Genomic DNA, 11,451 nt, shown 5'->3' with positions numbered 1-11,451 from the left:
AAATTGTTTTCCAAAACAAAAGTCACAAGCAAGTTTCAGACAAAATATATATATTTTAAAAAATCTTTACAATAAGTCAGGAAACACAGGAGCTTGTATACAGTTTATTATAACTCAGTTCTCAGCTCCTTACAGTTCAGATAACCCTGGTGACAGTGTTTACAACTTCTAATTTTTGCTTTCATAACTTTAAAGCAAACAATACATTTGAGTGTATTTTACTCTGTGCAAATAAGACAACTTTTGGAATCCTTCAGAAGAAATATCCAAGATTCTGTTTGCAGAGGTCCTTTGTTTCTCAAAGATGATGTATGAGAGTTTTTGTTTTAAGATAAAGTGCTCCTGTCCAGCAGAACCCAAAGGCCTCCAAGAGTTCAGAGAGTAAGTTTAGCTCAGATTAAAAAATAATTGGTCATACAAATTCCAACTTCCCATGTCCGCTGTACATTCCCCAGTGGACTAGCGAAAGAATTTTATCATTGCTGAGGTCTGAATGTCTCATTTTATCACAGGTCATGCAGCAGTTCTCGTGACCAGTCACAGGCACCATGCATTCCAAGTCCAATTTTGCCACCTGCCCTTTTTTCGAATGATGTCCATGAAAACTATAGTGCAAACGGGAAAGCATTTGCTGACGTTGATCTTGCAGTCTCTTATTTTCACTCCTGAGCATCCGCAAGGCCAGCATGATAAGGAGCACCAAGATCAGCCCACCAGCTATAGGAACAGCAATTACAGCTGCCCTGAACCATAACTCTTTCGAAGAGGTCAACTCCTGCACCTTGGTGATGAGATTCCTGCTGCTGTCATGTTGATACCTGCTCCCTTGTCCTGCAAAGGGGAAAGATGCAAAGCTTATTTTGGTATCAACAACTGGTTCATACATAAGCAACTCCCTTAAATGCCACAGTGGCATGTTTAAGGAGCCACAGCTACACACTGTGCAGTATCTACAGAAATTACTCCTATAAAGAAATGAGTTTCTAAGGCTGCTTGTAACATGGAATTTCTTACCCTGATAGCTGATTTAACTAGGAACACCACTGCCATTGCCTCTTAGAAGCGATCTCAAGTTGGCAAAACCGACCTCTACTACTAACACAGACAAAAAACCTACACAGCCGAGCTGCTCCCCTGCATCCAGCCACTCCTCCCTCTGGTGTCTCTACTTACATTAACGCCTAAATCAATAGCAGGCATACAAGGTTTCGACTGTCACCAGCCTGACGGCCAGAAGAGGGATTTCAGTGAAGCTTCCTTGCCCTACCTGAAGTATCGCCCCTGGAAGGAGACAAAACATCATGCAGTCCTCTGTAATTGCACATATCTTCATGACAGCATTCCAATGTGGACATGGTGGTGGTGCCAGAGTGGTTTTGTGCTTGTTTGGCTTGGCAGATATCAGCTGTGCTTGCAATAGAGTCCAAGCAGCCATGAGTAAGTGGGGAATGCGTGTTCTGAGGATCAAGCAGTCTGGAGAAGCAGGCGCTAAGCTCAGATTTGCACATATAGCCAGTTGCAACACAGTGTGCAGCATCACAGTAGCATCTGATTTCACCTAAAAAAAAAAATTGTGCAAGAAAGGTAAGAACTTGCTCCTTTAGGGACACCTTACTAGGTACTCTTATGAGCCGCAAGCATCACACAGCCAAACTCTGTGCCAGTTTTGGGGTACTCCTCTAGACTGTAAATCCATAAAAGTAAGCGTTGTTTCCTTCCCATCACTGTACAGTGCCTACCTCGTTGTAACCTTAACCCCTGCAAATGCCTTGGGGCACTTGTTTTAATTACTGATACTACAGCCCTTTGCATTAAAGCAAGAACATTTCACTAAAACAGGGATTGGGAGAAGACGGGGGAGGGAGGTCACAGTGGCTTTTTTTCCTCAAGGTAAATAACTAACAAGACCATTTTATAGCTACTTCCACTCGCTGTCAGCAGTTGCATTAAACCACATTTAAAATTAAATCCCAGTTTTAAAAGCAATACACACCTTCGGTCCTGTAAGGAAGTCACATCTATGTTTTAAACCATTACTACAGGAACAGCATTCTTTTTTTATAGCAGTAATGCTTCTTTTAACTGAGCGTAAGCACACAACAAAAATACTACGTTTAAATATTTGTGTGACAAATGAAAAAAAAAATCGGAACTGCTGAATTGTTTATTACCTCTCAATGTTGTGCCAAAATTTAAAAGGTTTAACTAACACCTTATAAAGCTATTAGCTAGTACCATTACCGTCTAAGTCTCCCAGTCAGGAAGGTTTTTACTGTGTGAAACTGGGCAACTATTTGCAATTTCTCCAGAAAGAGAGACATTCTTTAAGTAGCCATTCACACAAAAAAGCTTTTTTTATCAGTATTATAAAACAGAAACAGTGCAGTTCATAATTAATCTGTTCACCAGAGTCAATGTCTCTCAACTCAAATGTAAAGTTATTAAATGGGGTGAAATTGCAAGGCTAAAAACCCCCTGGCCCCTCCCCAATTCTGCATGCAATCCAGCATGCGGTCAAAAGGGGAAACACTTAGACTGAAAATCCTCTACCGGCTCTATGAAAAATCTCTCAGGAAACCTCAAAAATTTCTGAAGGAAGCGATAAAAAAGTTCCCTTCATACAACTCTTCATTTTGTGCTCTCCAAACTGCTCTGGTATGAATTATATGTGTCCTGTGCTGTAGAGAAAACTTACTCTTTCTAGGCAAGCTGCAACTCCAACTTAATTGCCATCGACCCTAGGTTTAGGACAAAGCCACATTCTGGAGCCATCGTTAGAAGAGTGGACTCAAAACTACTTCTAATGTGCCTGGTGTACCTGCCATCATAGTGGCACCAGGGCTTTCAAAGTCAACTGAACTGTCAGATGTCTTCCTGCTACAGCCTGCACTTCAAAAATCAATCTGCAGGCTTCCCTGCTGCCACCCCTTCTTATGATGCTTCCTATCATCTCATACCTAAAGAGTACTCTGAAAGATGTTAGAAAACTTCCCAACCAAGTTAGCTTCCCCTCTTCAGCCTACCTTAATACTTCCCCCAAGATCCTCCTGCAGACTCCAGGCCTTTAAGTTCCTGCTGCTCTTTAATAACTCTGCTTAATAGAAGCCAAATGATCGAGTGTCTCACTGTCTCCAGTCCAATTCCCTTGGGCTTTTAGACCAAGTAACCTAATTTTTCATGAATTCACACACACTGTCATCCAGCATGCTACAGAAAAAAAGACTCAATCATTTTCTACGCATTCTATGTGAGGTCTTCCCCCCACCCTCTCTGACAAAAAAAAAAAAAAATTTCATCATTTTCTCACTGTATGACAATTAAAAGGAAGATACAAACAAGGAACTGCACCAGAGCTGACAGTCCTTTTCATGAGTCTCAGCACAGGAAGAAAGTGAAACAAAACACATACTTCCATTTTAACTGTTTATACAATCACACTTACAATTCCATATTTTACTGACCTAAGACAGTCTTATAAACAAAATCTGACAGGCTAGTCATCAGGTTAATTCAACTGCTTTTTAATTAAAGACACGTTTTTGGTGAAACAGAATGGACTTTGTATTACTGTATTAAAACTGTATTTCTGTCAATTCATAAAGTTTCTTCCTGTGCTATGCAAAAGGCCAGAAAGGGTATTTAGTATTTTGAAACAGTGAACAATGCCCTTCTGTTCCCTCCTCTTTCTTGTTACTGTATGTAGCTATTAAAGAAAAATGTCTGCTTTTAGTCAAGATGGCTACAGGAGGGACTGCAGGCTTCTCTTAAAGCTTTTGAAGTCAACAGCAGCCAGAAGTCTGTGATCCCCTAATTATATCATTATCAGGCACATAGTTTCAGTATCTGCGACTTCACATCACTCAGTCACTCCCTGTTCTGCCCGCTTTGATGGGGCCAGCAGGCTCCCCCCTGCACGCTGCAAGGGCTGTTATTTAGGGTTAATTACAGCCTTCCTTCCAAAATAAATAAATACCGTCGCACACCATCACCGCGCTAACTTCTCCTTTAACCTCCTCCCCGCAGCACAGCGGTTACGGGCAGCCCGCGGTCGCCCCTGCCCTGGGAGGGCGCTCCCCGGCCGGCCAGCCCCCAGCCCCGCGGCGGGCGGCTGACAGGGCAGGGCGCGGCCGACCCCCGGCGCCGCGGGTCCGCACCGGGCCGGGCCGAGCCGCCCCGCCCACTCCGACAACCGCGGGCCCCCGCGCTGGGGCTGTCCAGCACCGGCAGCCAGGTGGGAAGGGAGGGTCGGGACGGGAGGGCGTAGCCTCGGCGGCCCCCCACCGCCGCCCGCCAACGAAGGCTCGGCGAGGGGCTCCCGAGGCAGCGCGGGCCCTGCCGCCACCCGCTCCCGCCCGGGGGAGCGGCCGTGGCACCGGCCCCGCCGCGCTGACACCGCCATCGCCTAAACAGCTACCCCCGGGCCCGGCTCCTCTCAGGGCCCCCGCGCCTCGCTCCCCTCAGGCGCCAGCCCTCCTCAGGCGTCGCGTCTCGCCGCAGACCCCCAGTCCCCTCAGGCACCAGTTCCCCTCGGACTTCCCCCGGCCCAGGTCCCCGGCCGCGGCCTCACCTCTGGTGAGCAGGACGGCCATGGCGCACAGCTCCAGTTGCAGCCAGATGAAGATGTAGCTGGAATGGCGATCCATTTACCCGCCCGCCCGACCCGCGGCGCGGCGCCGCTCGCCACAGCCCGCAGCGCAGGCACTGCCGAGCCGCCGCCGCCCGCCCCTGCCCCGCCGAAGCGCCGAGGAGCCACTCGCCCGCGGGCAGAACCGTTGCGCGGCCACCGCTGCGGCGGGCTTGGGAGGGGGACGGCTGCGGCTTCCCTGCCTTCCCCTCCCTCCTCCTCCGCGGCCGCCCCGTCCACAAGAGCAGCAGTCGCGGCTGCCGTAGCCCCCCGTCTCGACCGGCGATGCCTCACTGGCACAGCGGCGGCGCCTCCCGCCCCGTAAATACCGCCGGCGCCGGGCGCGGGCCGGGCCGCGACGCCCCGCCCCTGCACCGCCCCACCCTGCCCCATTGGCTGCGGCGGCTCGGAGGCGGGCGGGGCGCGCCGTGGGTAGGGCAGGGCCGCCCCGCCCCCGCCCCGCCCCCCCGGCGGCGGCGCGCTCGGCCCCGCGGCGCGACGTGCGCTCCCGCCCGCGGCGCCCCCGGGCGGCGGCGGCTCCGGGTGGGCCGGCTGCGCGGGCTGTTAACCGCGCTTAATTCAATGACGGGCGCTAAGTGCTGGGCCCCGGCCCCGGGGCTGCGCTGAGATAGCGCTGGCTGGCGGCACGGAGCGGCCTCACTGGCTGCATTAGCGTCGGGGCTCTCCGGGGGCGGGAGAGCGGGCTCCTCCGGGATCCCTCGGGATAACCCCCTCACGGAGGCTTGGCGGCGCCGAGTTTCACAAGCGAATGCAACGGCTGCGGGGGAGGCTTGGCGGGGCCGTGCGTGATGAGTGAGCAGCGCTGCGATCTCCCGCTTCGCGGGGCGAGGCAGAGCCGGAACGGGGCGAGGCGGAGCCCGCATCCCGCCCGCCGCTGCCCGCGGTCACGGCGCTGCCCCCGCTTCCCTGCCTCGCTGCCCCCAGCCCTCACGGCTGCGCGGGGATGCAGGAGCGCTGCAACACCCAGGATGGCAGAAGTTTCACTGCAGCCTGGTGGGTTTGTTGATTTTTTTTCCCCCAAGTTTATGAAAAACTTCGGACTCTGCTCCTGTAGGTCACGTTTAGCTTGGACGGTTTTCCTTTACGCCTTGGTCCTGAAAACAATGTGCTCTATAGTTAAAATTTCTTTGCTAACTTAGTTTTCTCCTTTCTGTTCTCATTATGTTTTATAAGCCTTGATTGCTGCAGCATTTGCACACCAACTGTTTCCCATTTATGGGCAAAATGCTTTAAATATTTCGTCCTGCAGCTAGTATTAAAGCTGTTGGATGATGTGTAGATAAGAAGTTAATATCAAAAATTACTTTAAAAATTTAATTTGAAATGTTTTGTGAGTCTTTAAAGACATTTTCAATTCAGGACATGATACCTTGTGACAGAGACATTCCTCCTCTGAAAGAGAAAGGAGGAAATATGAAATCTGAGATTGAGATAACCCCAGTTTACTTTGGCAGAGAGGAGCAGGCTGGATCTCAAGCTAATTAGTGTTGATGCCATCACACGTTATAATGGTTTTACTGTGAGTCTTGCAATTTGCATATGTATAAGATAGATACACGTGTGCTGCACCGCAGTCTTTACACTTATGTTATACATATTTGCACTCCACCACAAAGTAATTTTCTAATTCTTGTTTCTGTTTAGAAATTACAAGAACAGCGAGATCAGCCAAGCCATATCTCCCACTCTGGCACCAGCTATCAGACACTCATTTGCAAACATACGGAAGATCATTCATTATAACTTAGAATCATTACAGCAACATGCGCAATTCTGTTTCTGCTGTTCCTGCCATTGGTGACAAGCGCATTTAGCAGATCTCATTTGTTATGTGCGATACCGACAGACTGGAAATGGCTTTTATTCGTGGAGCCACATTACTGCAATAAGTAACATGAGAGACTCCCTGAGTATTATAAACATCCTGGCCGAGGCAGCACGGACAGACTAACCAGAAGGCAATGTGCTCGAGATCAGTTTTGAGCAGCAAATTTCATTGACAGCTGCCAGGTTTGAATTGTGAGGTACAATTTACTGTAAAAAAATCACTAATTCTGTATGCTACAGGTGTACTTGAAGCACCATGAGGGTCAGCAAGGCAGTAGGGATCACACCTCAGCCTTAGTTCACCCCAAAGCAACTAATTTAAAGACCCTTTTGGCAACCTGTGGATCAAGCCAGGGTGTCAGGAGGGTTTGACTGACTTACCGTGTCTCCTCACTCACTGCTACTCTGCTCAGGCAGCTGTGCAAGGATTCCGTGAGGTCCTCCAACAGACCATAGCATAAACAAAATAATTCAGCTTCTGCAGCACTAATTTGCTTTTGTTTTAGAGGCAAGAGCAAACAGGACCAGATTGGCCTGCAAAAAAGGGACAGGAGACAGACCCAGCACAAAGCAATAACAACAACGTGTTCTGCAACCCGAAGGAATGTGGGATAATGACTACAAGGAACCATCAAGGAAAGCGTCAGGAGCCCGAGGCCGTATGACGTGTCTCAAGCAGCCATGGGAGAGCAGCCTGGAGCCTCCACTGGTATGGACTGCACAGCCTCACAGAGCACAGGGCAGCTCCCTCCCACCAGGTACAGTGAAGTCCTTTGAAACCAACACCAACGAAGGACCTGGTTGCAAAATCAGCCTCTGGGCACCTCAGAGAAAGGGACTGCTTTGGAAAGCATCTCATGGGAGCACGTTCCCCTCTGCATGGGTTCAAAACCGCATCACAGATGCAAAATGTGGTCTTTAAGAAGATGACACTGCCAACCAAAAGAAGAGATCCTTCCAAAGAGGCTTTGCAGGCCACTCAAATGCTGTTTCGAGTATTTTACTTCATTTCATAAGCCAAAAGTTTCTGCCAGGAGGACTTAAGAACCCATGGGCCCTTCTTAAAGACGAATTCAAACAGGCATCCAAGGTCCTGAGCTATTTCAGACTAGGACTTCTCCTGTCAGGCAAGCAGCTGCTCAGCACAGGGCCTGCTTTCCCTTATGGTCGTGTTCAAGAAAAGGCTCACTATTTTCCACAAGGAGCATGTGAGCAGTGCAGCTGTGCAAGAGTCTCCTTTCTAACTGGTCAAGCTGGTGAAATCCCTCTGATGAAATCCCAAACCACATCCACCACCACCTCCAGAAGCTCGATGTGCTTGAGAGCCCCAGCACAGGCATGAGAGGATAACCGCCATGAGGGGTTTACATCTTGCCTAGATCAAGAAGGAAAATAAGACAAGCCAAGACAGATGTCAACGTGGCAGCACTTTCTGAGTACATAAATTTGAACAAGAGAAAAGCTCCTTTCTGGCTTGGGGAACCCAGCTTTAGAAACTTCAACTTCCTCCCTTTGTATTGCATCTTTCATATATTCCCTTTCTCTTTTTCACATGAATTGGCATTAATGCCTGTACCTTCTGCTCCTGCCTACCGTTTATGTGCCACCAGCAGCAGCATGCCTGCAAAACTAACTAAATTAAGTTAAAACCTCAGCCTCTGGGTGCCCCTGATTTAAGCAACAAGCCCTAGAAAAACAGTTTGCAGTGAAAAGTAATTCCTTCATCTGGCAACTTTGAACATTATCACAAATTCCTCACCCTTCTACAAACTTGCCTGGCATGCTGGCAACTCACTACCATTTTCCCCACATGTTTGGATGTAACCCTTCTGTCTACCTCAATCAAACAACAACTGTTTAAACACAGTATTCTCCACTTGTTTGGACCTTTCCACCAACACCCAACAGCCCCCCCCCCCCCCCCCCAAAAAAAAAAAAAAAAACAAAAAAACCCACACAACAAACAACCGAGGCAAAAATAGAACTGGATAACAGCTGCAATTTGGAAATCCATTCTACATTCACCTCTGTAATCAAGGCATCACAGCAGCCCTGTTCTGGGGAAACCGACATTCCTCAGGGAGCTGAGGATTTGCATACTGCTGGATTTGCATGTGCGCGCTGGCATTTGCCAGTACTGCCACATAAGATGCTGATTTCACTACCAAGGAAAGGTAAGTACTGCTACACTGCAGTCATTCCAAATTGGTGTCAAAAGCAACGTTTGCACACCATATCCATTCTTACTGCACCTTGCAATTATGATTCAGCTAGGAATTCCTCATTTGGAAATGATATGAAGTTAAAAGCACTGGGACTGTTTAAAGCACCTTTGGAGAAATATTAGAGTAGTATTTTTTTTTCGTTAACTGCTCACCACTAACCAACAAACAACTTTCCTTTTCTAGTTATTTTGCTAGCATTTTGGATATGATACACACAAGCTAATTGTACTGAATTGCCTTTATTTATGCTGATTATTGCCTTTAAAAAATAATTAAGGCTTAAGCTAGCATAGCTATGCTCAGCATAAAGCCCAGGGGGCAGGGAACATAATATGACTCTATGCAATTCCTTTGGCTTCCCACTTCTGGGGCTGGCCATGGATTTACTGAATCAAGTAGCCATTTCAGGACCTACGACTATGCAGAGCCGAAGCCTGGCTCGTTCCCCAGCCGCTCCCCTGCGACAGACAGGCTGCCAAGCAAGTTCCCACAGGCGAATAACTCCCAAGGAGCTTTATCCCCCGTAACTGGGGCACTTCAAAGAGGTGGATGGAGGCCTGCACACTACACGCCTGCTCACTTTCAGCAGCAATTAGCACGTCCCCAGCGAAACTCAGTTACCTGCAAACTGGAGGAGGGGAGCCGTGTTCCAGAGATGTTCCGTAATACCTGTTTACATAAAATTAAAAGGTAACAAGGCTAGTGTCTGCTTTGCAGGATTCACCTCTCCATGCGCATGTGATATTCCATCCAGGTGGCACCAATCTGCACCACCACCACCCCCAAGATACAGGACATGATAAAGAGACACTTTTTAAGGGGCCCAGAAAGCAAAGCGTTTCCTGCCATCCTCATCAGTTTACTTTTTTTTTTCATTTAAAACTAATCCTCCCTCCCCCAAACGAGCTGCACTCCTGCTCCTCCCAATCAATAGGACGATTTGCATTTATCCTCCTGGAGGCATCGCTGCTAGGACCGGGGCCAGAGCGATCCAATCGATAGGGGGAAGCTGGAGCAAGGCTGGAAAAGAAGCAGCAGAGAGATTCCCCCAGGGAGAAATGCAAAACACTGGAGAGAGGCAACAATTATTGTAATTGAAGGTAATGAGGCCGAGGCGCCAGCTCCAGCTCTGCTTAACATCATTCAATACAAAGTGAGACACACATGAAGGAGACAGCCTGAGCCCGGCTCGCCCAGCCCGGCTCCCCGCCTGCAGCCCGCATCCAGCCCTGCCCTTCGCCACAGCCCCGCTTATCTCCCGGCTGCAGCCTCCCCGGCTACAGCCCCCCGCAGCACGGCTGCTGCCGGGACAGGGCTGTCTCCGGTGTTGATAGCCCAGCAGCACTGGAGCGGATGCATTTGGGAGGGTCAGTCCCAAATCTGACTGGTCTCGGCGTCGCAGCGTCCTCCAAATCGCTTCCATAGGAGACTCCCGTGTCTGTAGTATCTTCGGGGTATTTATCCTCACTGCGCCCTGGAAGTCACGCAGTGAGCGCCAGGTCACTAGGCCAAGGACAAATGCTGTCCTGTCCCGTGGCGGGACAACAGGTTTAGCCCCACCAGCCCTCCTCTGCACAACCCCCTTTCTGCCATCCCAGCCACGCTCCTTCGCAGCTTCCCCGGTGCGCAGGGGAGCAGCCTGTCCTGTGGGGAGAGAGGGACGCTGGAGAGGAGCTGCCGCTGCTCTGGGACTCTGCCTGGGCACGGTATAGGTGTTCCTGTATCTCTAACACTGTACCTGGCCTGCACATCCCCTGATAGCAGAGCAGAGCTCGCACCAGCTTTTGGCAAGGTCTTGAAAGGAGACACGACTAACCGCGTGTTCACCTTTCGCTCCTCGAGTACCGAGACCCCCTCGCAGCTTCAGCAGCCGGGGAGGGAGGGTCGGTGAGCCGCCAGCACCGTGACGGGCTTGCTGAACCCTTCCTCGGGGTAAGGCAGCCGGGGCGGCGGCTCCCGGCCGCGCTCCCCGGGCCGGCGGCTGCGGGCTCACCGCGGGCACGTCTTGCCCTCTGCTGGCAACGCCCGCCCTAGCAGGGAGGCGCCGGAGCACTCCGTGAAGCCGGCCCGGTGGCTTGTCCCCTGCGAATGCGGGGCTGAAAGGCTCTCGGCGGAGCTACGGCTGCTTTTTGAAGAGGAGGCTGCAGCTGCGGCACAGCTGGAGCGGCGCCGGACCCGCGGGTGTGGCGGGGCTCGCATCAGCTCCCGCCCCCGGCCGCATCCTGCCCGCAGGAGTTACCGTCCCGGACTCAGCCATCACCTTGTGAAACACCCACGTGAAGGTGTTAGGTATCAGAACTCATAAACTGTACCTAAAAAGTCAAGCACCACCTATCAGATCTGAGCTATCAGGCGTCTAGAGATAAGGTATTTCAAATATTAGGAATTCACTTTAGATCCCAAGCATGAGGAACCGTTAGTAGTGTCCTGACACAGCCCAGCATGCACGCGGGAGAGGGGACCTAGCGCTGAAGTCACGACACAGCCAGAAAACCTGGAAATTGAATATTGCTGTAATGGGACAGAACATACAGTTCAGGCAATATTTATTACAGAAAGCTATAGTTTGGGTATAGGACATCTAGTCAAACAGTCATGTAAGCCAGCGAAACCACAGCTTCTTGTGAAAAAAAAAAAAAAAAGAGCCTGTTGCCTTTCTAAGGAAGCATCTCAGGCTCATATTTGCTCAGGCAAGACAGACTGTCCATGAGGTCTCATCACAGGTGTCAGTTCCTTGGAGGACTCATACCCAGC

The 11,451-nt window shown here is 50.2% G+C and overlaps 1 protein-coding gene across 1 annotated transcript; it reads right to left on the bottom strand.

Annotated features, from left to right (window-relative positions):
- Nucleotides 1-210: 210 nt before the first annotated feature.
- BAMBI (BMP and activin membrane bound inhibitor) lies at nt 211-4,643 on the bottom strand. Its single transcript, XM_086466905.1, has 3 exons — nt 4,568-4,643; nt 1,268-1,558; nt 211-831 (listed from the first exon to the last, which is right to left on the bottom strand). The coding sequence occupies exons 1-3, from the start codon at nt 4,641-4,643 to the stop codon at nt 413-415; spliced, it is 786 nt and encodes a 261-aa protein (XP_086323031.1). The 3' UTR covers nt 211-412.
- Between the last annotated feature and the right edge of the window lie 6,808 nt (nt 4,644-11,451).

This window comes from Leptosomus discolor, chromosome 6 (assembly GCF_034619465.1).
Source record: "Leptosomus discolor isolate bLepDis1 chromosome 6, bLepDis1.hap2, whole genome shotgun sequence".
Lineage (NCBI taxonomy): Eukaryota > Metazoa > Chordata > Aves > Leptosomiformes > Leptosomidae > Leptosomus > Leptosomus discolor.
This window is presented reverse-complemented; position numbering and strand designations above follow the sequence as displayed.

What these genes read in the sequence shown, in the direction of transcription:
- BAMBI (XM_086466905.1), bottom strand. Translation starts at nt 4,643, where the DNA reads ATGGATCGCCATTCCAGCTACATCTTCATCTGGCTGCAACTGGAGCTG. An exon ending in GGCCGTCCTGCTCACCAGAG is followed by an intron (nt 1,559 to 4,567) that starts GTGAGGCCGCGG and finishes TTTTTTTTTTAG; the next exon opens with GTGAAATCAGATGCTACTGT. An exon ending in TTCCAGGGGCGATACTTCAG is followed by an intron (nt 832 to 1,267) that starts GTAGGGCAAGGA and finishes TCCCCTTTGCAG; the next exon opens with GACAAGGGAGCAGGTATCAA.